A 27,661-nucleotide genomic window follows, 5' to 3' on the forward strand; every position below is an offset into this window, starting at 1 on the left:
AATATATACCTGTGCCTGTGTATGTTTGAGCATGTGTATAAATGTATATTTTTCATGCCTATTAGGATTCCACTGGGTTTATTTACCTATTTATATGATTCTCCTTCTGCTCTCAGTCTGGCCAAGGATAACTTGAGTGTGATGAAAATCTCCCTTTATTTCAGAACACAGAAGGAAACCTGAAATTTCAAATGACAATTTTGGATTCTGCTACAAAGCCGCTTCTCCTAATATTTTCAATTGATTTTATTGCTTGATTGTTTTTAACCTCTTACAAAACACAGATGGCCAGACTTACTCTGTGTAAGGGCTTGCAGGGAAACTAACCTGGCCCACTGATGTTTCTATTTCTCGTGATAGTGTTTCCATATGGAAGTCGGTAGCTCAGGATCACATTAAGAGTCAACTGGGTGCCAACGCCTGTGCCTTGAACTTTCTAGAGTTTAGAAGTCATCAGTCCAACTTTGCAACTCATTCTTCAAAACCAAGCAGTTCTGTATTTTCCTTGGCCTCTTTCTCCCAGCAAATATTTTAAGACCTCAATTCTCACTGTGGGCTAATTATTCTCTTCTATTTTCTGGGATCATAATTCAGTGGGAGCTATTCCTAACCAAGGAAATGAGGGCAGAAATTATATAGTTGAGAATAATGGCTTGAAAACCATGAACGTCTAGAAACTTGTGCAAGTCTGACACATATTGGCTTGGTGGTCTTCATAGGGAACTCACTGAAAAAAAAAGGTTATTTCTTCACTTTTAAAATGAGATCACCGTAAAGACTCAACATTTATTGAATGACAATAATGAGCTAGCCCCTTAGAAAAATGAGACCAATACTTACTACCTAAACACTTTCCAATTAAAAGCGTTGTGATTTTAACTCAGCTGGTTCTTAATTAGAGAAATTCCAATAGATGAAAATTCACATTTAATAAAATAGAAATATTTGTAAAGATTATTTACCTTATTAATATATATGTTTAATTAACTGCCAACTAAATATTTTCAAGAGAAGCATGAGGAACCTGACTAAAGAGAAACTGTAATCATTTGTACTTAGTACTTTTAATTATTAATATGCTGAAACCTTCAGAAAAGAAATTTTCCTAAGAAACATGAAATCTCAACACCACCAGTTTGCTTAGCGAACCCTTTCTTATTGATGATACCCGGGCAGGATGAACAAAAATTCTGAATCTTTAGTGTTTCTAAGTAACACTAGTTGGTTAGAGATCTAGGACAGCTTTTATAATTAAATGAAGCTTAACAGTTATGCTGAAATGCCAGAGGCAGAGTTGGCCTTTACAAATCTCTGGTCCTTTTCATGTTAGTTAAAAACAGTGACAAGATATATAGAAATCATTTACTAGCCATTTTGGAACCAAAAATTCCAAAAACTGTTCTTTTTATTTCAGGCCCTCCGGGGAAACGAGGTAAAAGGGGCCGAAGAGGAGAATCTGGTAAGTCTCTCTTTCAGCTGTTCTGTGTCATTCATTTTCTGGCTAGGTTCCCACATCTGTTCCTCCTAATTAGTAATTATATTGTTCTGTTGGCTGTTGTGTGCATGTGCGCATGCGTGTGTGTGTGTGTATGTTTGTGAGATGTTTATATCTTCTCTGCTACACACAGAATTTTTTTTTATCTTCTTATTTCCATCAAACAGTAGGAAGGAGAAGTTTACAAAATATTATTAATTACAGTTTACTAACCCCTGGCACCCAGTTTTGGCTTATTTACTGTGTCAAGTTAAATCTGCCCTTTCAGTGGACAGCAGAGGGTTTCTTAGCCACATGCAGTATGACAGCATCACCCATCTTTCCACTTACATAGGTGGTCAGTCAATGCACACTCTCTGCGGAAACATCTGCCTGGGGACACTGGGGCACATGTCCTGGAAACCTGATTATGATTTTATCCAACTGGTAAAATTTTGTCATGCTTTAACTCTCCTTCTTTTCACAATTTAAGAATTTTTATTCCTCTTGTATAACCATAGAATTTTAGTGATGACAGGAACTTTAGTAATCAATTCAGAGTTTTCATTTTATAGTTGAGGAAATGGCGACCCAGAGCAGTCAGGTGGTTCAGCCAAAGCCATGCACTTTTTTATGAGCAGAACTAGAAGCACAACCAGTTGTCCTGACACCCATTTTAGTGATTTTTGTTTTGTTTTGTTTTTTGCTTTCAGGCCACATCCCTATATGCAAATTCAAATAAAAACTTTTTTTTTCTGAAATCAAGATATTCAAATGAGTGTGTTCACTTATGGTTTTACTAGTTTTATAAAGTCTAAGCCTCCAAAAATGTAAATGTAAATGTGAAGTCTTAACAGGACATCAATTCTTCCTTGCAAGATAAGAGGAAGGTAATTTAAGGTTTGATTTTAGTGTACTAAGAAATGCTATTTTCCAGCATTTTCTACAAGTATTTATTAATATTAAAAACAATCTACTAAGGGTTAAAAAATAGAAATACTAACCTATCAAAAAGAGCAGACGGCAGATTGATTTTTTTTGTCTCATTTCCTCTCCCTTTTGGAAATATGATGTCAAAGTAAAAAGGGTTTTATGAAAACATAGCTGCTTAATTCCTTTAAGAGAATTATCAAAAGTTATTTTTAAACCTCATTCACTCTAAGGAACTGGAAAATTGTATAGGTATCCCTTTCATTGAGTGCAAAGTTTTATAATAGAGGATGCTTTAGAAATGTTTTTGAGGAAAAAGAAATGGTAAAACATTGGTGGACCCAAATAATCACTGAATTGATCTTTGTGTCGAAAGAAAGAAAGAGGATTAGGAAAAAATAGTGAAAATTTTGTACTTATGCAGTTTTACAGAAAATATAAAAATCAATTCCCAACTTCTTGGCTACTGAGAACTGGTGCTTTCATTGAACATATGGTGTGCGAGATATTGAAATTTTCTTAGACTTTGCCTGTGTTTTGATGGGAATACATAGTTTTAAAGAAACTTACATAAACATCAGGACTTAGTGTTTTATATATTGACAATACTACTGAAAGATAAACATTCTTAGAACAAATAGAAGGTATCTTTCTGATTTAGTCATTTTACCAAACTCAAGAAATTTATATATCAATTGTCTACAACTGGTCTATCATAAATGACTAACGCTCTTCCTAATTCATATTTTATCTAAATTTTTAGGTGTATAAATTAGACAGTCTTTTCTTAAAATATATGACCTTCTGAGTAATTCATAAACAGTCCTCAGGGAATATTCTGTGAAATTTTACATAAAATTTTGTGTGTACATAGATGTAAATGCATTTTTCTGATATGGTCTCATAATAGGTTCATGATCTAAAAAATGACTGAGAGGCACTAAATTCTTAAGTGATTTCTGTGTCTCTTGTATTGTGCTGATGATTATTATGATGTTCTAATCTTTTATTAAATCTTACTATTTGTATATTCACTAATTTGTCTCTCTCTTTTTCTTATTCTGTCTACTCTCCCCCCACCATAGGTCCTCCTGTAAGTATATTTGCTGCATTCTGGCTCCTCTACGTTAATCAAATCACGTATGTTAAAACTGTTAAAACATCAAAATATACTCTATATTTCGATTAGAAAAATGTTGCTGACCTTTTTAAGAGTATTTAACCGTGGGACATTAGTTTTTAAGTATACTGTTTTGTGATCATGTGATATGTAGGAGTGCAATATGTGTCAGTTAAAAAAAACCTTTTATTTCTAATACGATCACAAACCAATTACTGTCTTGGGAATTTTGGAATAACTTATGAAGCTCCTGATATTAAATGCTTTTCCTGAAATACTGAGGTTTCTTTGCGAGCAAACCCTCAAGCTCTTTCACACTTCTTTTTTCATTCGTTTAAGCTTGTATCTGAAATATTTGCATTTGCCAGTTCACGAAATGTAGATGGCAACATGATCGTGGAAGTGATACCCCCGGTGGGCTTGGTTCAGCGCTCTTTCCATAAGCAACACTCCCTTTGAAGTCCCTTGGAGTTTTGCCTGCATAAAGAGATTGAGTTGGAGCCCTTGGAGAGTTGCACTTTCTTTTTTCTTTCCTTGTGTAGGTCATGGCTGCAGCATTCCAGCCTGCTTTGTACTCACAGGAACAGATTATCTTGTCAGCTTTGAGCTAGATGTGTTTTTGAGTAATATCCTGGATATCTGTCGTCTGACCCCGGTGCCGTACTGTGCTCTGTACGTTTACGGTAGCAATGATCATTGCCCTGGAGATATTTTCTCATCCCGAATAGTCGGTTTGCTCCAGGGTTCATAGACTCTGCATTGGCAACTTCTCTAACAGGCCAGCATGGTCCAGGGAGAGGGGCTTAGCATATACTCGTTTACTTTATTCACAGGAAGCATTGGCTTCCAAATATCTTTTGCAGTCTTCCTGCCACGTTCAAGGACGGAACATAAATCATGTTAGAAATGACTTTGCTTCTGTAACTGACTTCAGCTCTTGCTTAATGCTAGGCAGATGGCATGCCCCAGGTCTAGGAGCCTTATTCTTTGGCTTCATATTTGACTGTCTTTAAAACTAGAAACAAACCACTGCTACCCAAAGGAAACTCTGGAGATTACATCCAGAATAGAGCGTTCAAGGCTTCTTTTTGTGGAGGTAAGTATTAGGCAGGCCAAGAGGCAGTTAAATCTCATTTCTGCCTTATGATATTGAGGATTCTAGTATTTCCTGTTTGGTCCTTCACAAGTTTAGACACCCATATTGGGCTCTTGCTTTCAGGGGGCCATCTATTAGTTCAGGTTCTCCACCTAGAACATTTCAATTGTTTTTTCCTTTTCTTATTATATACTAAAAAAGAGGACTAATATATTTTAAGCCCCTGTGTATGGCAGGCAATATTCTAGGCACTTTACATACATTTATTTTGTCTCTGATGCTACCATCCCCATTCCCATTAATGTCTCTAAACATTACCATTGTCAACAAGGAAACTGAGGCTCATAGAGGTTAATTATCAATGGCTGTACAGCTAAAGAGGGTTTGCAAAGTTGGAATTCAGTTAGATATGTCTGACTGTAAATGCTTTCTGCTTACCACGTTATCCTTCTTCCTTGAAATTGTAAGTATATTATAATATGACTCATTGTTACACAGGTTTGGCTAGCCATGGGTCAAATTGTATTTCTTATTGAAATATAGTTGATTTACAATATTATATTAGTTTCAGGGGTACAACATAGTGATTCAATATCAAATTATATTTCTTGATATAAATAATTACATATAATAAGAGCATGACCAAAAAATGTAAAATGGCTAATCTATACAATAAGCATTAATACTATGGCATCTCAGATGGATTTTAAAGAAGTTATAATGTGTTTAGCAAATTGCATCAGATCCAAGAAATAAGGTATATGTAATTATGAGGTTTTCTTTTGTGTGTTATTTTCATTTTGTTTTTAAATTTTTATTGGAGTATAGTTGATTTACAATGTTGTGTTAGTTTCTGCTGTACAGCGAAGTGAATCAGTTATACATATACATATATCCACACTTTTTTTATACTGACTAAAAGATAACTCGAGTTAAGTTGCTCACATTTGATAAGATAAAAAACCATTGAATGTGAAAAAGAGAAAAAAAATATATTCATTGTGCTACCTTTACTAATACAATGGAGTCTTACTGTAAGTACTTGGGACTCCATATCATGGGAGCCCTTAGGGGTGAAATACCTTGTAATGAAATCCTCTTAAGCCTCCAATTTCTAAACCCCCATATATGATTTTCAAGGTATTGTATTTGCTTTTCATCAAATTTTCCTTTAGAGTAGGTGGCTTGATAAAATATTTCCATTATATTTCTTTTGTTGTTGTTATACAGCAGGTTCTTATTAGTTATCCATTTTATACATATTAGTGTATATATATCAATCCCAATCTCTCAGTTCATCACACCACCACCCATACCCCCCCACTGTCCATACGTTTGTTCTCTACCTCCGTGTCTCTATTTCTGCCCTGCAAACTGGTTCATCTGTACCGTTCTTCTAGGTTCCACATGTATGCATTCATATACGATATATGTTTTTCTCTTTCTGACTTACTTCACTCTGTGTGACAGTCTCTAGATCCATCCAAGTCTCTACAAATGACCCAATTTCATTCTTTTTATGGCTGAGTAATATTCCCTTGTATATATGTACCACATCTTCTTTATCCATTCATCTGTCGATGGGCATTTAGGTTGCTTCCATGACCTGGCTATTGTAAATAGGGCTGCAGTGAACATTGGGGTGCCTGTGTCTTTTTGAATTATGGTTTTATCTGGGTATATGCCAGTAGTGGGATTGCTGGGTCATATGGTAGCTCTATTTTTAGTTTTTTAAGAAACCTCCATACTGTTCTGCATAGTGGCTGTATCAATTTACGTTCCCACCAACAGCGGAAGAGGGTTCCCTTTTCTCCACACCCTCTCCAGCACTGTTTGTAGATTTTCTGATGATGCCCATTCTAACTAGTGTGAGGTGATACCTTATGTAGTTTTGATTTGCATTTCTCTAATAATTAGTGATGTTGAGCAGCTTTTCATGTGCTTCTTGGCCATCTGTATGTCTTCTTTGGAGAAATGTCTATTTAGGTCTTCTGCCCATTTTTGGATTGGGTTGTTTGTATTTTTAATATTGAGCTACATGAGCTGTTTATATATTTTGGAGATTAATCCTTTGTTGATTTGTTTGCAAATATTTTCTCCCATTCTGAGGGTTGTCTTTTCGTCTTGTTTATGGTTTCCTTTGCTGTGCAAAAGGTTTTAAGTTTCATTAGGTCCCATTTGTTTACTTTTGTTTTTATTTCCATTATTATAGGAGGCAGATCAAAAAAGATCTTGCTGTGATTTATGTCAAAGAATGTTCCTCCTATGTTTTCCTCTAAGAGTTTTATAGTGCCCAGTCTTACATTTAGGTCTCGAATCCATTTTGAGTTTATTTTTGTGTACGGTGTTAGGGAGTGTTCTAACTTCATTCTTTTACATGTAGCTGTCCAGTTTTGCCAGCACCACTTATTGCATGAACTGTCTTATCTCCATTGTATATCCTTGCCTCTTTTGTCATAGATTAGTTGACCATAGGTGCATGAGTTTATCTCTGGGATTTCTATCCTGTTCCATTGATCTATATTTCTGTTTTTGTGCTAGTACCATATTTTCTTGATTATTGTAGCTTTGTATTATAGTCTGAAGTCAGGGAGTCTGATTCCTCCAGCTCCATTTTTTTCCCTCAAGACTGCTTTGGCTATTTGGGATCTTTGTGTCTCCATACAAATTTTAAGATTTTTTGTTCTAGTTCTGTAAAAAACGCAATTGGTAATTTGATAGATATTGCATTGGATCTGTAGATGGCTTTCGGCAATATAGTCATTTTCACAATATTGATTCTTCCGATACAAGAACATGGTATATCTCTCCATCTGTTTGTATCATCTTTAATTTCTTTCACCAGTGTCTTATAGTTTTCTGCATACAGGTATTTTGTCTCCCTAGGTAGGTTTATTCATAGGTATTTTATTCTTTTTGCTGCAGTTATAAATGGGAGGTTTCCTTAATTTCTGTTTCCTTATTAATTTTCTGTTTGGATGATCTGTCCATTGGTGTAAGTGAGGTGTTAAAGTCCCCCACTATTATTGTGTTACTGTCAATTTCCTCTTTTATAGCTGTTAGCAGTTGCCTTATGTATTGAGGTGCTCCTATGTTGGATGCATATATATTTATAATTGTTATATCTTCTTTCTGGATTTATCCCTTGATCATTATGTAGTGTCCTTCCTTGTCTCTTGTAACATACTTCATTTTAAGGTCTATTTTATCTGATATGAATATTGCTACTCCAGCTTTCTTTTGATTTCCTTTTGCATGGAGTATCTTTTTCCATCCCCTCACTTTCAGTCTGTATGTGTCCCTAGGTATGAAATGAGTCTCTTGTAGACAGCATATATATGGGTCTTGTTTTTGTGTCCATTCAACGAGCCTGTGTCTTTTGGTTGGAGCATTGAATCCATTCACGTTTAAGGTAATTATCAATATTTTTGTTCCTATTACCATTTTCTTAATTGTTTTGGGTTTGTTTTTGTAGGTCCTTTTCTTCTCTTCTGTTTCCCACTTAGAGAGGTTCCTTTAGCATTTGTTGTAAAGGTTGTTTGGTGGTGCTGAATTCTCTTAGCTTTCACTTGTCTGTAAAGCTTTTGATTTCTCTGTCAAATCTGAATGAGATCCTTGCTGGGTAGAGTAATCTTGGTTGTAGGTTCTTCCCTTTCATCACTTTAAATATCTGATGCCACTCCCTTCTGGCTTGTAGAGTTTCTGCTGAGAAATCAGCTGTTAACCTTATGGGAGTTCCCTTGTATGTTATTTGTTGTTTTTCCCTTGTCTTCAATAATTTTTCTTTGTCTTAATTTTTGTCAATTTGATTACTATGTGTCTCAGCATGTTTCTCCTTTGGTTTATCCTGCCTGGGACTCTCTATGCTTCCTGGACTTGGGTGGCTATTTTCTTTCCCATGTTAGGGAAGTTTTTGACTATAATCTCTTCAGATATTTTCTTGGGTGCTTTCTCTCTCTCTTCTCCTTCTGGGACCCGTATAATGTGAATGTTGTTGTGTTTAATGTTGTCCCAGAGGTCTCTTAGGCTGTCTTCATTCTTTTTCCTTTATTCTGTTCCATGGCAGTGAATTCTACCGTTCTGTCTTCCAGATCACTTATCCATTTTTCTGCCTCAGTTATTCTGCTATTGATTCCTTCCAGTGTATTTTTCATTTCAGTCATTGTATTGTTCATCTCTCTCTTTTTTTTCTCTCTCTCTCTTTTTGTTATTTAATTCTTATAGGTGTTTGTTCTTTCATTCTTCTAGGTCTTTGTTAAACATTTCTTGCAACTTCTCTATCTTTTCCTACATTCTTTTTCTGAGGTCCTGGATCACCGTCACTATGATTATTCTGAGTTCTTTTTCTGGAAGGTTTCCTATCTCCACTTCATTTAGTTGATTTTCTGGGGTTTTATTCTATTCCTTCACCTGGTACATAGCCCTCTGCCTTTTCCTCTTGTCTATCTTTCTGTGAATGTGGTTTTTGTTCCACAAGCTGCAGCATTGTAGTTCTTCTTGCTTCTGCTGTCTGTCCTCTGGTGGATGAGGCTACCTCTATCTTTCTTGCATCTGAAGAAAATGGATGAACAGTGGCATTATTATGATTAAATGGATTGATCAGTTTTATATTTATTTAGATATAGTATCCAATGATTGACAATTGTAACTTGCAGTGACCATACTCCTCCTATTTTTAGCATCATTTAATGTTTTGCATATTTTTCCTTCCATTTCTTTTCCATAAACTGAAATCTGAATGTTTCTATAAAGTTATTTTTAGAACATTTTATTTCACAAATTCTGCATTCAATGAAAAATATTTATCTCAACAAATAAGAAATTGGATAAAATATCAAGACTTACGTGGTGAGTTTAATGGTAATTGCCCACGCCTCCATTCCGTAAATTTAATGTAAATCACAAAGGTAGTCAGAGAAGGTAAATTGTCTTGCTACTGATGAGCAATCCGTGGCATAGAATCTATATGAAGTAAATCCCTCCAGCTTCCTTCTACCATGAGCCTCTGTGGTCCTGTGGTTTCACAAGTACAGGAAGATTGTGATGTGTAACCTTGTGTCCTGAAGTGTATTTTCTTTATTTTTTTAACATCTTTATTGGAGTATAATTGCTTTACAATGGTATGTTAGTTTCTGCTGTATAACAAAGTGAATCAGCTATACATATACATATATCCCCATATCTCCTCCCTGTTGCATCTCCTCCCCACCTTTCCTATGCCACCCATCTAGGTGGTCACAAAGCACCGAGCTGATCTCCCTGTGCTATGCGACTGCTTCCCACTAGCTATCTATTTTACATTTGGTAGTGTATATATGTCCATGCCACTCTCTCACTTCATCCCAGCTTACCCTTCCCCCTCCCTGTGTTCTCAAGTCCATTCTATATGTCTGCATCTTTATTGCTGTCTTGCCCCTAGGTTCTTCAGAACCTTTTTTTTTTTTTAGATTATATATATATGTTTTACTATATGGTATCTATTTTTCTCTTTCTGATGTACTTCACTCTGTATGACAGTCTCTAGGTCCATCCACCTCACTACAAATAACTCACTTTCGTTCCTTTTTATGGCTGAATAATATTCCACTGTGTATATGTGCCACATCTTCTTTATCCATTCATCTGTTGATGGACACTTAGGTTGCTTCCATGTTCTGGCTATTGTAAATAGTGTTGCAATGAGCATTGTGGTACATGACTCTTTTTGAATTATGGTTTTCTCAGGGTATATGCCCAGTAGTGGGATTGCTGAGTCATATGGTAGGTCTACTTTTAGTTTTTTAAGGAACCTCCATACTGTTGTTCGCCATAGTGGCACTATCAATTTACATTCCCACCAACAGAACAAGAGGATTCCCTTTTCTCCACAACCTCTCCAGCATTTACTGTAGACTTTTTGATGATGGCCATTCTGACTGGTGTGAGGTGACACCTCACTGTAGTTTTGATTTTCATTTCTCTAATGATTAGTGATGTTGAGCATCCTTTCATGTGTTTGTTGGCAATCTGAATATCTTCTTTGGAGAAATATCTATTTAGGTCTTCTGCCCATTTTGGAATTGGGTTGTTGGTTTTTTTGATATTGAACTGCATGTGTTGCTTATAAATGTTGGAGATTAATTCTTTGTCAGTTGCTTCATTTGCAAGTATTTTCTCCCATTCTGCAGATTGACTTTTTGCCTTGTTTATCTTTTCATTTTCTGTGCAAAAGCTTTTAAGTTCCATTAGGTCCCATTTGTTTATTTTTGTTTTTATTTCCATTTCTCTAGGAGGTGGGTAAAAACGGATCTTGCTGTGATTTATGTCATGGAGTGTTCTGCCTATGCTTTCCTCTAAGAGTTTTATAGTTTCTGGCCTTACATTTAGGTCTTTAGTCCATTTTGCATTAATTTTTGTGTATGGTGTTAGGGAGTGTTCTAATTTCATTCTTTCACTTGTAGCTGTCCAGTTTTCCCAGCACCACTTATTGAAGATGCTGTCCTTTCTCCATTGTATATTCTTGCCTCCTTTATCAAAAATAAGATGACCATATATGCATGGGTTTATGTGTGGGCTTTCTATCTTGTTCCATTGATCTATATTTCTGTTTTTTGTGCCAGTACCATACTGTCTTGATTAATGTAGCTTTGAGTTATAGTCTGAAGTCCAGGAGCCTGATTCCTCCACCTCCTTATTTCTTTCTCAAGATTGCTTTGGCTATTTGGGGTCTTTTGTGTTTCCACACAAATTGTGAAATTTTTTGTTCTAGTTCTGTGAAAAATGCCATTTGTAGTTTGATAGGGATTGCATTGAATCTGTAGATTGCTTTGAGTAGTATAGTCATTTTCACAATGTTGATTCTTCCAATCCAAGAACATGGTATATCTCTCCATCTATTTGTATCATCTTTAATTTCCTTCATCAGTGTCTTACCGTTTTCTGCATACAGGTCTTTTGTCTCCTTATGTAGGTTTATTCCTAGGTATTTCTATTGTTTACATTGCAACAGCAATGGTAAATTGGAATGTTTTCTTCATTTCTCTTTCAGATTTTTAATCATTAGTGTATAGGAATGCAAGAGATTTCTGTGCATTAATTTTGTATCCTGCTACTTTATCAAATTCATTGATTAGCTCTAGTAGTTTTCTGGTAGCATCTTTAGGATTCTCTATGTATAGTATCATGTCGTCTGCAAACAGTGACAGCTTTACTTGTTCTTTTCCAATTTGGATTCCTTTATTTGTTTTTCTTCTCTGATTGCTGTGGCTAAAACTTCCAAAACAATGTTGAGTAATAGTGGTGAGAGTGGGCAACCTTGTCTTGTTCCTGATCTTAGTGGAAATGGCTTCAGTTTTTCACCATTGACGGTGATGTTGGCTGTGGGTTTGTTATATATGGCCTTTATTATGTTGAGATAAGTTCCCTCTGTGTCTACTTTCTGGAGGTTTTATTTGTTGTTGTTTGTTTGTTTTTTCTTTTTTCTGGAGGGTTTTTTCATAAATCAGTGTTGAATTTTGTTGAAAGATTTTTCTGCATCCATTGAGATGATCATATGGTTTTTATTCTTCAATTTGTTAATATGGTGTATCACATTGATTAGTTTGCATATATTAAAGAATCCTTGCATTCCTGGGATAAAGCCCACTTGATCATGGTGTATAATCCTTTAAATGTGCTGTTGGATTCTGTTTGCTAGTATTTTGTTGAGGAGTTTTTCATCTATGTTCATCAATGATATTGGCTTGTAGTTTTTTTCTTCGTGACATCTTTGTTTGGTTTTGGTATCAGGGTGATGGTGGCCTCGTAGAATGAGTTTGGGAGTGTTCCTCCCTCTGCTATATTTTGGAAGAGTTTGAGAAGGATAGATGTTAGCTCTTCTCTAAATGTTTGAGAGAATTCTCCTGTGAAGCCATCTGGTCCTGGACTTTTGTTTGTTGGAAGATTTTTAATCACAGTCTCAATTTCAGTGCTTGTGATTGGTCTGTTTATATTTTCTATTTCTTCCTGGTTCAGTCTCAGAAGGTCGTGCTTTTCTAAGAGTTCGCCCATTTCTTCCAAGTTGTCCATTTTATTGGTATACAGTTGCTTGTAGTAATCTCTCATGATCCTTTGTATTTCGGCAGTGTCAGTTGTTACTTCTCCTTTTTCATTTCTAATTCTATTGATTTGAGTCCTCTCCCTTTTTTTCTTGATGAGTCTTGCTAATGGCTTATCAAATTAGTTTATTTTCTAGAAGAACCAGCTTTTAGTTTTATTGATCTTTGCTATCATTTCCTTTATTTCTTTTGCATTTATTTCTGATCTGTTGTTTCTGATTTCTTTCCTTCTGCTAAGTTAGGGGTTTTTTTGTTCTTCTTTCTCTAATTGCTTTACGTGTAAGGTTAGGTTGTTTATTTCAGATGTTTCCTGAGGTAGGCTTGTATTGCTATAAACTTCCGTCTTTGAACTGCTTTTGCAGCATCCCATAAGTTTTGGGTCATCGTGTTTTCATTGTCATTTGTTTCTAGGTATTTTTTAACTTCCTGTTTGATTGCTTCAGTGATCTCTTGGTTATTAAGTAGTGTATTGTTTAGCCTCTATGTGTTTGTATTTTTTACAGATTTTTTCCTGTAATTGATACTTAGTCTCATAGCATTGTGGTCAGAAAAGATACTTGATTCCATTTCAATTTTCTTAAATTTACCAACGCTTGATTTCTGACCCAAGATATGATCTATTCTGGAGAATGTTCCATGAACACTTGCTCAAGGGCTGATGTGTATTTTCTTGCCACTCCCTTTGACTTTGTTGTGAAATGTGCTCATTGGTGCAAAGACAGGATTAGGGCACTCATCACAACAAACAAACAAATGAAAGATTGGTTTTCCTGGAGGGACATTGGCAGATCTCTTTTGTCACTAAGAGTAACGTTTTTTCATTGCCCTTCTTCAGTAATACTCTCAAGTAACATTAAAGGGGTGGGGGGGAGAAACACTTCATAATAAAATTTAATTTAGACGCCTTACATTTACATCTTCATTTGATATATTTTGGAAAACTTGGCGGTATCACACTAGAATTATTTGTGGCTAGAGTGTTACTTTTGTCAGTTTCTGTATCTTGCATATTGAGATCATGTATAATTTAAAACTTGAAATACTACCTGAATTAGATCCCACATATCGATTTACTCTTTAGGAAGCTGTTCAGCTTGTTTCTCAGCCTTATCCATTTTGACAAAAAGATATTGCTACCACAGGATTCTTTGCTATAAACAGCCACAATGTAGCAATTTTATGATAATGTATGTAATTTATTTTGATGTGAATATCAGGTGCTTTTTTCTATTTTCTTTCTCATGAAAGTGATATGTATTAAAACACTGCTCTAAAGAAATCCATGCAAGTGCTTTGAGCGCCTAGCTTGGATTTTACAAATGTATTTGCTTGAGTGATTTGCCTGACCATTGTGTTACCTGATTCCAGATGGCGTGAAATTGTACCTTCTATTTTGGGTATCTCAAAAACACATTCGTGTTTCAATAGGAAGCAAATAGTATGATCAACATTTACAAAATAACTTCAGCATTTTTAGTTGTAGCAAATTGTGCACTCGTTTTGACCTTTTTTTAGAGTCAATAGGGGATGGCCTCTCTTTGTCCTTTTGTCCCCAAGGTAGGTGCCATTCTACTATTCACAGGTAACAGAATCAAACAAGTCCCATAACCATATCCAGAACAGACTCAGGAGATCTGTTTTAACTGGCTTTTTTATTTGTATCAGTCTATCGAACCCTATAATTGTGCTTGACGGACAGAGATATGATGTTATTGTTGGTAGCATAGAACCCTCTGAGGTGTGAAATACAACGCCATGGTGCAGCCTGTTCTGTTCTGTCCACCTTCAACAATTGTCAGCTCGATTTGAAGCCCAGAATCTTGTTGACAGATGAATGAAGCAGACTTAGCCAAGTTAAGCGTACAATGCTGTTTCTGCCAATGTGGTAGATGAATTAGGAAAAGAAATCTCTATAGAACTTTTAGATGAGAAACTCTGATATCTTTACTGTATACGGAAAAAAGACAATATGACTTTTAAGCCAATGGTAAATCTTTTCCAGATACTTTCATAACTACAATTTATAATAACTACCTAATATGCATCACTTTACATACCAATTCTCATGCTAGCCCTGTGAACTAGAGATATATTATACCCATTTACAGAGGAAGAAACCGAGGGTTAGGCAGATCAAGTAAATTAGCCCACCCAAGGATTCACATTTAGTAGGAGGCAGAATTGGAACTTGAACCCAGTTCTGTCTCTCTTCAAAACCCATTTTCCCCCCATATTTCTACAAGTTGTTTTTTAGGCAGGTAAGCTTGAAGTGTTACCGACTTCTTTGCAAGTATCTTCTTTGTTGTATCTTATCCTACCTATTATCTAAGGTTCATTTTAGGCTTTACTTAGCTAGCTGTGGACCTTACATCTTGTATGTGATCTTTCATATTGCTCTTTACTCAGAACACACTTATAAATCATCTAATTTTCATCTAACAGAAGTAAATTGTGTGGAGATACGAGCTTTGGCTCTTGAGTTGAGAAAACTGAACATAAAATTGTAATGGAGTTTTTCAGGAAATGTTCCTTTAATTGCTTTTGCTATATTCTTGCTTAATTATAAAAGTATTTTGATTTCTGTTTGGGCTCAAAGAGTGTGCTTTTGAATGTGTGGTTACTGTTCTTTTTTTCTGTAATAATAAGATATCATTTTTGATGGAGGGAGAAAACCATTCATCTTGCAGGAAACGGTATCACTATAAAATACCAAGATGGCTCGATAAATTCAGATGTAGTCACCATAACAAACCAGATAAACAAACAAAACAAACCTGGAGAATTAATTTGTGTCTAATGGCTGTTTGGGAACAGAGTTATAATAGAATGACCATAGGTTGTCACAGATGGGTAGTTCATTTTGGAACCCTGCGTACAGCTTTGTGTCCTGGAACGAAAGGTAGAAAAAGGGCCATAACTATAATTCTTACATAGAACAGATTCCCCAGTGTCTTTTCACATCTTCTGTTTTGAGTGGTTCAGTGGTTCAGGCCGTGTTTGAACATTGCCGTGTTCAGTGGCAATTTGTTTCAGTGCTTCTTTTGATATTGTTTACGTAGATTTAGTGCCAGATTAAACAGAATTTTGGAATTCTTGAAGGGGCAGAGATAAAGGAAAAATACCCCGCAAACTGAGATAAGTAAAGGTGTTAAAGTAAAAAAAGAAAAAAAAGGAGGAGCAGAAGGAGGAGGAAAGAGACATACCAAAATATTGACAATGTAGTTTTTGCAAGACTATTCTTTCCTGTGGTCTATTTCTGGATACCATCTGTTTTAGAATGACTGTAGCTGTTTTAACAGACAAACTCTGAGGTGTTACTGGCTTACCACAGTAGACATTGATTTCTTGTACATGATGAAGGGCAAGACTCTGGGGACTCTGCCATCTTCCATATGTGTGTTCTGAGGTTACCCTGGGCATAGGCATACAGCCACTGGATAAGATAAAGAAAGAAAGAGAATGGACAGTCAGGTGGGAGGATTCTTTTGGCCAGCACTAGAAGTACAAGAGTTTATGGTTTATATCACTGCTGACCACATTTCTTTGGCAAGTGTCAAGTCACATTTTCACACATAACTGCAAAGGAGAGAGTGAAATGTAGCTGTGGGCTTAGAAGAAAAAGTAAACAAAATTGGTGAACAGCCAATCTCTGCTACGCTGTTTGGATATAATTCCTTAAGGAATTGAGAGAACCAGAAATCTCCAACGAGATGTGTACAGGTATGTCACTTGGGGAGTAATGTGACCTCTGACTTTGTAAAATTTTAGAAAAGAAAAATTTCATCAAAACTGTTATCACTAGAAACTTTGAACAGAGAAAGAAAAGGGAAAAGAATTTTTTTTGAAAAAGTGCAACATAGATGTTAGGGAGTGGTTTGTAAGAAGAATAAAGTATGAGTACCAGGCTAGGAGCCTCAGGCCTCCCAGGTTACTTCATAACTTCATTGATAATGAAGGCTTTTTGTCTTTAAGCACTTACAAAATCTTCAAGCATCAACAGACACTGCTATGGCTTTCTCTTTCTTCTTACTAGTTCTCATGCCACTGAGTGATTTCAATACCTTGTATTGGATCCAGGGTGACCATCTCAATTGGAACAGCTCTGGTTATCTTGTTTCATATTCCCAATTGTCTCATGTGAAAGTTTAATTTTTAATAATGCTTCTGTGAAAAAATGACATATTTTTAGGGTCACTTTCATAAGGTTTGAAGAGGGAGCAACTGACATTCTTATAGTGGGAAACATGATTAAAACAAAAAAGTGAGTTTAGGGATGAATCCTCTCTTCCAAAGAGCTAAAAGAGCGTTTCATTTTACACTAAAAAATAAAAAAAGCAAAACAGGTAGCACGAGGCAGTCAGAATTATTAAAAATGAATCTCTCAGTTTTAAAGTCTTTGCTTTTGGTTGCTGACTGGACACCTGCATATTTTTCTAATATCCAGTCTGTGAACAAATGGAGTGTCATGTCCCTTCTTCCTGTTTGACTTTCTTGTGACCGAATACTTAGTTGTGTGGCTGAATTCCTAGGGCGATCTGCTTATGCAGGCCTGTAATGCCTTATGGGACAAATTAGGGAAGTCATAATTATATGACTTCTGTGGATTTGTGAGGCAATAACTAGCCGTAGTCAAGAAAGCCACACTAAAATAAAGTGCTATGAAAAAGCAGTTTAGACACATTTTTGAATGTAAATATTTTGAACAAAGTCAAATGAGTGACTTAAGGGTATATTATTGTTTCCTCATGAATGGCCAAGCATCTAGTAATCTTCGGCAGCATGTGATTGCAGAGAAGACCTCAATGTCCCCATCCTTCCAAACTAGTTATGTAAAATGCTGTGGTTTCCTCTTACTCAAAGAGTGGCTCCTGCTTAATTTCTGCTCATTTAGACACCGTGATGTTGGCCTACATTTGGCCTAAATTAACTAAGTATGAGTTGTTTGCTCTGAATTGAGTCCTGAACCATAATATAGAAAGAATTCCCTCCTTTAGTTATTAAATGAACTTTAGTTCTTGCTTCGGTGGAATTAAAAAGACATCAAGCCTTGGAATCTGAAGTGGCCCGGGTTACCTAAATGTTCTTATGGTTTTTTTTTTTTTTAGTCATTATGAATGATATTTTTAATGCACTTTTTATCTTCACAGTCCCCATGCTTTCTTAAGATTTACTTAGGATTAAATAAAATAAAGCTTTTTCTTGTTTCCTTACTTGCTAATATTTTCAGTCTCAAAAATACACATATACATCTCTAGTTTGTATTTCTGCGGAATGTCTTATTAACAAGTATTTCTGTATGCTCAAAGAAATGAATAAAGGATGGAATCATGGGATATAGAGGCAGGAGGGACTTAAAGTGTTATTAATAATTAGTTCATACAGTTATCTAAAATATAGTGCCCACTTATTCAGTGATTCGTTCATCAGACTCATATGGAATGCCTAATCTGTGCCATGCCCTCTGCTATGCATGATGGGGATACAATAGCGAATAAACATAGCCCCTGTCTTCAAAGACCTTAGCGTCTACTAGGAGCAAAACAAAACAAAAACATAGCAATATCATGTGAGAAATATGCTCAGGATATGTCGAGGTACAACGGAAGAACCACAGCGGCTCAGTCACCCAAATTTTGGTGGGGAGGGGATCAACTTGCCTCTGGATCTAAGTCACAGCGTTGTCAACGTGAAAAGTCTAAGTTGTGCAGTGTTTTCATGGAGGCTAGTTGTTCAAAACCTTTGAGATACACGAAAGAATAGCATTTAGGAAAAATGCTTATTGAGGTTGAAATGTAAAGTTCAAGGAGGGGATGAGGAAGTAAATAGAAAGCAGGGATTGGGGTAGGGTGTGGTGAAGGACCTTGCATGCCATGCTAAGTAATTATCCTAAAAGTATACAATCTGAAGCATTTAAGAAGTGGGGTAGCATGGTCAGACAAACATTTTAGGAAGATCACTCTTGCTAAAGGATAGGAGGAAGACAAAGGGGAAGAGAGAGATGGTTAATATATTGTTGCAGTTACTTGGGTGAGAAATAAAATGACCTGGAGAGACAGAGAGAATGGGATAGATTCAGGGTGTATTAATGAGGTAGAAATGGCAGAATGTGTGACTAGATGTAAGGATGGGGAGGATGGAGAAGTGGGGGTGATTCTCAGGCCTTGCTCTGGGGAATAATAGTGCAGACCATGGGACAGAGACTAAAGAAGGAAGAGCAGATTTGGGGAGGAGATGATGCTGAGGTTTGATTGGAGCCCACATCCAGACTGAGGAAAAGGACAAAACGGACTGTCCAGGGACTGAGGTGATCAGGAGTCAGGAGGCCCAGGGGGAGGGAGCCTGGGCTGCAGACCAAACCAGAGAGGCAAGGGGCTTGCTTTTCCTAATCCCAGGCCCCCTGCGCTCTCCCCTCCTCCTAGCTTTGAACCGGTTACATTTTACAGTGCTCTGTGGAAGGAGAGTAGAAATAGGAAAACTGAGGCATCTGTACAAAGCGTCTGAGTCACCACTTCCTTCCATTAATAAACAAATGAAATCCATATTTGTGTAGCTAACCCACAGAAAAGGAGGGAGAATGTTTGGCAGGCACAGTAGAAATCCAATCTGGAAACTACAAATTTAAAAACAATTATTTTAAATTTTATATCACAAACTTCCTTTTGGAGGCTTCTGTTAGCTACATCTATGTTAGGATATTCTTCTGGGAGTAGAAATATAAGGGCTCCAGAGCTTTGCTGCCCAGAGCCATGGAGTTTAGAGGACACATGAAAGCATACTTTCGTCCTGTACTGCAGACACCGTCTTCTGTTCTGATATATCATTTCACTCAACAGGAGTAGACGCACACAGTTTGTCTCTTGATTTGCAGTTTGGGGAACAATTTCAACTCGCTCCCTCCCAGGGCACATTATTAACAACCAACTGGCATACAGTTTCAGACTTTTTCGCAGGTGAGAGTGAAAACTGAAAGAGTGGATTAAAGGGTTCTCTGCAGGCACCCTGGATAATTTATCGCCCTTTTGCTGTAATGGCTGGATGGATATATCTTTCTCCATATGTAGCCTTTCATTTAGGCTTCTAATCAGTGGTAAAGAATAAGAACTGGTTTTTAAAAACCATCCCTTGGAGTGGAACTAATCAGCTTGTGGTTTCCCTTCAGATAGTCTCACCATTATCCAATATACCCTCTATATCCTCACATAGGAAATGACCTAAACTTCCACTTCCAGTTGTGCGGATTATTTATCCTGTTGCCCCCCTCCATCTCCATCCAGCCCTCTACTTTGCATGTTAAAGTTAAGCCTCTAATCATTGAATCTTCATGTCTGGAAAGTTGATCTGGCATCGCCATTACATACAAACTTACTTTGTATCTTACACGGCGTGACTTGAAAAGAAACTATTTTGAATTCTTGTATTGTTTACCAGTTTGAAAGTTGTGTGAAAGATGAGGATTTATTCCTTTGCCTGACTGGATCCCCTGGGCTTTATTTGTTAAGAATGTTATTTTCCCATAGGCATTAACTCCCCTATTTAGAGGAAAAAAAAAAAAATCCTTATTTAGCTTCAGTTTGGTGATGTTAATAGAGTTTAGAAGGAGAGACTTTGAAGGGTGTAAACAAACTGAAGGCGATTTCAGATCGTTACAACATTTTAAACAAAATGAAAAATTGCTTGACCTTGTACCAAATATTATAATTCATAAGAAACTCATACAGAAATTATATATTTCCTATAATATGAGGTTTCCTATGTGCATATATTTAATCAAAACCACAAGGCAAATGAATTTGGATTGGGAAACCTCCTGCTATTCATCATTGTGAGGAGAAGAAGCTTTTATTTTGTTATTAAAAAGTATCATTAAAGGGTAGACAATTTCTTTCATTCCTATTCATTTCTGTAACTTCCAGTACTTTGTAAATACTCTAATAACTAGAGCACCCAGATCATTTTCTAGGCTTGTGTTCTGTTAAAAGTAAATTAAATAGGAAGCTTTCAGTTTTGTAAATTATTATTGGAAATTGACCCGAATCATCTCTCTATTGCAGTAGGAACTCAATCTATTGCCCTAAAGTACAGTGATTACCAAGATGTGACCTACTTTAGTACTTTCAGTGATTTATAATATCCTTTTATATTGTCAGTAAATTAGACTCCATAGACAATGTAAGAATTTCTTTTGGGAAGAGTTTTGATAACAGTCAAAGGGGATGGTTTATATTAGAATGTTTCTTATTTGGGGACTTGAAGTCAGCATCATTTCAGGTGTGAAATGTTTCCTTGCTATATCCTGCTTTGCTCGTTGACAGTAGCTACAGCAGGTGGCTTACTATTAAAATCAGCATGATAAACCTCTTAGAAAATGACATCTCTTTTGTTACATATTTGTTCCCACCTTGTCTCACTCTGTGCTGGCTAGCCTTTTAAATGCCTTTGCATACCAAGAATTGTATTTAAAAAGCATCCTAGATTACAGATCTTCAAACTTCTTACTTTTAAAACTATAACCAAAGCTAGTTGAATGTTTGGCTTTATCCACCAAGGGCATCATATGAAGCCCAGTAAATGAATGTGTGTACTTATGTAAAGCTAGCTCCTTGTCTAACATCCAAATATATATGTGATGGGATACTAAAACAATAGTGAATTATTAAAGTTCTTATATTTGGCATTTATAGGCTTTTAATTTATTTCTACCAAATTTAGAAATAGTTCATCTGTAACAATTAACCAGGATATTGACTCTTCATTCAGAATGTTTTGTAGCTCAAATTTTTCTAAGTAAAAAAAATATATTTTTAGAAGAAGGATCTTTTCCTGAGATTTTTATCTTCAAATTATGGAAAGTTTCAGAGTGCATAAAATATGAAAGTTATAGAATTTTAGTTGGTGGGAACCTCAGAGATAGAGTCCAGATTTTCTCTTTACTTTTTAAATTAATTAACTAAAAGTGGATCCCAAACATGAATTTTAAGGAAGATGTTGTCACACTGACATAGCTGTTCTGCAGTGATGAAAATGGGCTTATGAATAATGGCATACAGTATGTTCTATCTAAATTAGTTCATTTCCAGGAGGATGTCTTTTTTTTTTTTTTTTTTTTTTTTTGCGGTACGCGGGCCTCTCACTGTTGTGGCCTCTCCCGTTGTGGAGCACAGGCTCCGGACACGCAGGCTCAGCGGCCATGGCTCACGGGCCCAGCCGCTCTGTGGCATGTAGGATCTTCCCGGACCGGGGCACAAACCCTCGTCCCCTGAATCAGCAGGTGGACTCCCAACCACTGCGCCACCAGGGAAGCCCTGAGGATGTCTTTTAAAATACTCCATGTTTTAAAAAGTTCAACTTATCAAAGTCATGTCACATCTGTTCCAAAGATTTGTCTGTTGCTGATCTACAGCTAACTAATTTTCCAGAAATGACACTTCTCATAGTTTATTGTGTTCTTATTATCATGGCACAAAACAACATCAAATGTGTTTCTTGAGTGATGCTTGAGATGAAGTAGCCATGTGCGTTCTGTTTCTGCACATGGAGGTTTCGGTTTCTTAAGAGGAATAAGAACTTTTAGGTAAAGATATCTTTCAGGTTTCAATCAGCCATAAACTTTTACATTTTTGTTTTTTAAATATTTGTGTGGTTAAGAAATAGAATAACACCATGAAGGAAATCTATTTCCTACTTTTAAATAATATTGTCTTCCAATGACTTGAATTAAACCTCAAAACTTTGTTAATCTTTAATTACTTGTATTTTTACTTTAATTTAAATTAAAATAGGGTTAAGAGAAAGTTTGAGAATCTGCTTAGTATCAAGTTGAAGTATTTGAATTATTGGTATGATTTATAAACTTTTTTTTTTTGCTTTTTTGGATTCAGATCTTATTTAGACAAGATTAATGTTTATGCAAGTGAAAGAATAAAAACTTATTATGGAATGACATGAGACGGAACGAGATGTATGTTTGTTATAGAGGATATTGCTGCAAAAACAAATTCGTTTTCTTCCCTACAAAAGTTAGAAGAAAACATGATTCTACCCCATTGTTAAATGGGTTTGATATTTCTCATGATTCTTTTTTACTGTGGGCTCTTCATGAAAGGGAGATGTTGAAAAGAATTTAGAACCCTGGGAAATGTCTACACCAGGAAATAGGCAGGTGAAAACTGTATTCTCTAGGATCACAAAGCAAAGAGGTTTCAAACGTATTGTTTCCTTCAAAAATTTGAAAACGAATCATGGTTTGGTTGAACTGCTTGAGCTCTCTCTTCTGATGGGGACTGCCTTTAACTGTGCCTGCCTTCAGTCACAACATGACTGTACAAACAAGGGGGCCAGATTCCGTTGTAGTACAGATCGTGCATGTGGGAATAGACCCGGGAGCTAAAGGAACCCCAAACTGCACTACACCTGCCCTCTAACATCAGAGAAAAATCCTCCCTTGGCTTAATGGCAGAACCAGGTCCCTTGACTTCCTTTGTGAATAAGGACAGTGCTGCCTAACTCTCATGTCCTAGTTCATGCTTCATATACCTATACTGTGCATGTGCGTGTGCGTCTGTGTGAACTAAAACTTCTCCCTGAGCTCTCCTTTCAGTGAGAAAACAATAAATGGCTAGGGTTTGCAGTTTGTCAAAAGCTTTGAAGAGATGGTTTTAGCAGACTTTATTTCTGCAGGTTGGTACCGCCTCTCTACCCCTTTAGGAAGGACCTGGTGGGTTAGCCTAATTTACTTCATTCACACCAATTATTAATGCAAGCGTCTACCTGGGCCTACTTCCTTTCATTTATACAATTTCAAGGATGGCCAGTCAGCATGATCCAGGGAGGACATAGAACCATTCATGCATGGGAACTCGTGCTTTATTCTCTCCCCAGTAGGCTCCTAGCATGCTGCGGCTACAGCCCATGGAACACCATCTTCTACCTGTCAGCAGTTATTTAGAATCATTCAGAAAGAACCTGCTAAGCCTCATCAATGGAGGTAATTTAGCCAGTGGCTCTAAAAATGCTGTTACATTCCCTGTCTCAACTGAGAACATTCATATTATAGAAGAGCTGAATGTATTCAGTGTACGCTTGGTAACATTACAGTCTCTAATTTCGTCCCAGCATCACTAACTGTATAACGTTATCTGTTAAATTAAGGTAGTTTATTTTTCAATACAATCATTTTTATCACAGTGAGAAGAGAGAATTTTAACTAGTTTGCACAATTTAAGCCTTTGTCAGAAGGTCTTCCAGTCGCTTGGGAAGATAAAGCCCAATAAAATGTGGGAATCTGAAAATGTATGAATTTCTCTGTGTCACTTGTGACTGTGAGTTCCCCTGTTGAAGGGTCCATGCCTTATTTTTCCTTGTTCCTCTGTCACCACCACAGTGCCTGGCATTTAGTAGGTTGATTGAATAAAAATTCATATAAAGAAGAACTTTTAAAAATAAAATATTTAGTATATGCCTGCCACTGTCCAAGATGCAGTATAGCATAACAGTTAAAAAAGTATAGGCTCTGGAATCTGACAGACCTGAATTCATATCTCAGTATTTCCCCTTACTAGCTGTGTGATCTTGGGCAAGTCACTCACCCTCTCTGTCTCAGTTTCCACAACTGTATAATGGGGCTGATAATGGTACCTAGTGATGTCTGCGAAACAAAAGGCACAGTGCCTGGCTTTTTGTATCAGCACCATAAGTGTTAGCTGTTCAAGGAGCATACCATTTAGTAGGAGAGGTAAGATACCAACAGCCATAATTTAAGACAGAATATAATGTCATAAAAGAATTAAGAAAATGATCTGTGGCTATTCAGAAGAAATAAAGTTCCTATCTGCTGTAGGAAAGCAGGCAGATCTTCTTTTTTTTTGCGGTACGCGGGCCTCTCACTGTTGTGGCTTCTCCTGTTGCGGAGCACAGGCTCCGGACACGCAGGCTCAGCGGCCATGGCTCACGGGCCCAGCCGCTCCGTGGCACGTGGGATCCTCCCGGACCGGGGCACGAACCCGCGTCCCCTGCATCGGCAGGCGGACTCTCAACCACTGCGCCACCAGGGAAGCCCTCAGGCAGATCTTTGAAAGAGATGAAAGCCCTAAAGCCTGGATGGGATTTTAACAAGTGGAATGGGCGGGAGGGCATGCAGGCTGGGTGGATAGCAGGAACAAGGTGTTTGAGGGGCCAGGAGCCTGGAGCAATCGGGGGCCATGGGTCTCTCCAGAGGCTGAGCTGAGAGCTTTGACTGCCAGGTCTAACTAAGCCTTGATTTGGTCAGAATGAGATGTCATTACCTTTGATGGAGCAGAAGTGAAGTTTTGAAACTGGGTCAGTTCCTGCTGGGACTGCCTGAGTCCTCCAAGTGCCATATTTCTCCCTCTGACATTTCAGCAGCACTTTGTTTATGTAGCCACTGTAACCCTTAAAGTTGTGTGACTTGCTTGGTAAAGTTTCTTTGGCTTTGTTACAGAAAATGTAGGAATGGGTGAGTCATGGAAATTCTATGGTAGCTCATCATGAACAATGTCTAGAAACAAGAATTATAGGTTACGGGCTTCCCTGGTGGCACAGTGGTTGAGAGTCTGCCTGCCGATGCAGGGGACACGGGTTCATGCCCCGGTCTGGGAAGATCCCACATGCCACGGAGCGGCTGGGCCCGTGAGCCATGGCCGCTGAGCCTGCGCGTCCGGAGCCTGTGCTCCGCACGGGAGAGGCCACAACAGTGAGAGGCCCACGTACCGCAAAAAAAAAAAAAAAAAAAGAATTATAGGTTAATTCAGTCTTTTAAGCAACATATTTTGCATAATTTCTCTATACTTCCAAAGATTTTTGAGTCCTTATTGAATAAATATAGATAATATTATCTTTATTATTGTTAGAGTGTATGTTGTTGAAATTGTATTCCTGCAATTAAGCCTAAAGAGATAGGAACATAGCTAAAATAAATTAAAAGTATGGCTTAAAAAATTGTTAAAACATCACTGGTTAAAAACTATAATAAAAGATTACACCAGACATTCTACTAATTGAACTTATTAAAGATAACCTACTGGGTATATCACAAACATAATACGGAATTCATCTGACACAAAAAAATAGAAAACACTCTTCCACAGACCTCCTATATCCCCACTTCCCTCCTTAACAGATTAGGTGTCTCATTCCATCATTATACTCATGCTCTTGTATGTATACACCTGTAACTCCTCTCCCTCTGTCCTGGCCTGGGGAGACCTCAAACCTACTTAAATCCAACTCACCCTCTGCTCTGCACCTGCATCCACATAGCTGAATACAGATGGAGAAAAACAACTCTGCTAACTGGTCTCATTTTCAGCTCACAACCACTAATCTCAAGAGGGTGTGTGGTGCTGTCCGTGTCTGTAATCCAGTCCCTCTCTAACTTTCTTAGCTATTTCAAACATTTTTCTTGCTCCTGAATCCTCCAGCATCTCCTTCCCATTTAACTTTGTTGAAAGTATTGTTTGTTATTTCTCTGAGAAAATAGAAACCATCAGAATATAATTCTATACACTCCCACCACCAAATCTGATAATTTACTTAGATCTGTACCCGCCTTTCCTCCTGCCACAAGGGACGAACTGTCCCTGACCATTAATCTCTACCACTCTGCTGAAACGTTCTTGTTAGGGTCACTGGTTACATTCACCATGACAAATTCAGGGATCAGGGTTCCTTTTAAATTTTACTGGACCATATTCAGCACAGCCGATTGCCCCCTGCTTGTTGAAACCCTTTTCTTGCCTATCTCCTTGCTGGGTATCACTCTTTCAAGGTACTCCTCCTACCCCGCTCCTTCTCAGCCTTGCGAGTTCTTTTACTTCTTCATGGTCTCTAAATGTCGCGCTGGAAGGTTCGGTCCTTGAACCTTTTTTCCTCCTTATTTACATTCACTTGTTGCTAGGTGATTGCATATAATCGCATGGTTTTAAATATTATCTATATGTCAAAGGCTCCCAGATTTATATCTCCAAGCTGGACTTCTCCTATGAACTCTAGACTTGTATATCCAAGTATCTACTCAACATGCCCACATGGCTCTTTCACTCATCTCCCAAACATGTCCAAAACCAAATTCTCCAAAGCCGCTCCTGTTAGCCTTCAGCACAGCAGTAAATGACCTCTCCTTCCTTTAGTTGCTCCAGTCAAATCTTGGAGTCACTCCTGACTCCTTTTTTCTCACACCCGGCGTTCAATCTATCTTCAAATCTGACACCACTTTCTTCACGATATATGCAGGATCTAACGATTTTGTCCTCTGCCGCTACTATCCTGGCCCATCCCATCATTTACATTTTACTTGGATTATTACAAAGCCTCTTAACTTCCTTCCATACTTACACTCTTGCCTTCTTACACTCTTTTCCCCACAGTGAACACTATCCTTTTCAAATATAATTCAGATTATGTCACTTCTCTGTACAAAAGCTCCTCTCGAAGGCTTTCTATCTCACCCCAATTAAAAGCCAAGTTCTCATCATGACTTACAAAGTTCCACATGACCTGGGTCTTCCACCTCTATGACTGCACACCTTGCTCCGTTCCCATCGCTCCCTCCACTCCAGACCCACTGTCAGTGACTGGAAGACTCTGTCTCCTTATAGGGCATTCCTCTTGCTATTCCTTTTCCCTCTTTTCCTCTGTTCCTTCCATGACCACCCTATAAAATGGTACCCTCCTACTCTACTCTCCTTATCTTCATATATTTTTCTTCTTAGCCATTATGGCCACCTGCAGCATTATTTATAAACATTCTCTTACAGTCTGTTTCCCCGCACAAGCAGGTGGGACTTTGTTGGCAGGGACTCTCTTTTGTTTATTACATTTACCATATTCCTAGTACTTGAAGAATGGCTGGCACACTGGAGTGGCTTAACAAATATTGATTGAATGAATAAATAAATAATCAACCTTATTTTTCCCACCTCCAGCCCACACTCAGAAGACTTCTACTTGAG

The 27,661-nt window shown here is 37.3% G+C and overlaps 1 protein-coding gene across 3 annotated transcripts in view; it reads left to right on the top strand.

Annotated features, from left to right (window-relative positions):
- COL25A1 (collagen type XXV alpha 1 chain) overlaps nt 1-27,661 on the top strand; it is a gene marked incomplete at its 3' end in the record, with an annotated part of 463,727 nt that overhangs the window by 252,705 nt on the left and 183,361 nt on the right. For all 3 annotated transcript variants that reach the window (XM_082837697.1, XM_082837696.1, XM_082837698.1), the window contains exons 3-4: nt 1,415-1,459; nt 3,490-3,497. In XM_082837697.1, the coding sequence (XP_082693823.1) occupies nt 1,415-1,459; nt 3,490-3,497 (53 nt within the window). The remainder of the gene's footprint in view (nt 1-1,414; nt 1,460-3,489; nt 3,498-27,661) is intronic.

This window comes from Leucopleurus acutus (assembly GCF_964270905.1).
Source record: "Leucopleurus acutus genome assembly, chromosome: 4".
Classification (NCBI taxonomy): domain Eukaryota; kingdom Metazoa; phylum Chordata; class Mammalia; order Artiodactyla; family Delphinidae; genus Leucopleurus; species Leucopleurus acutus.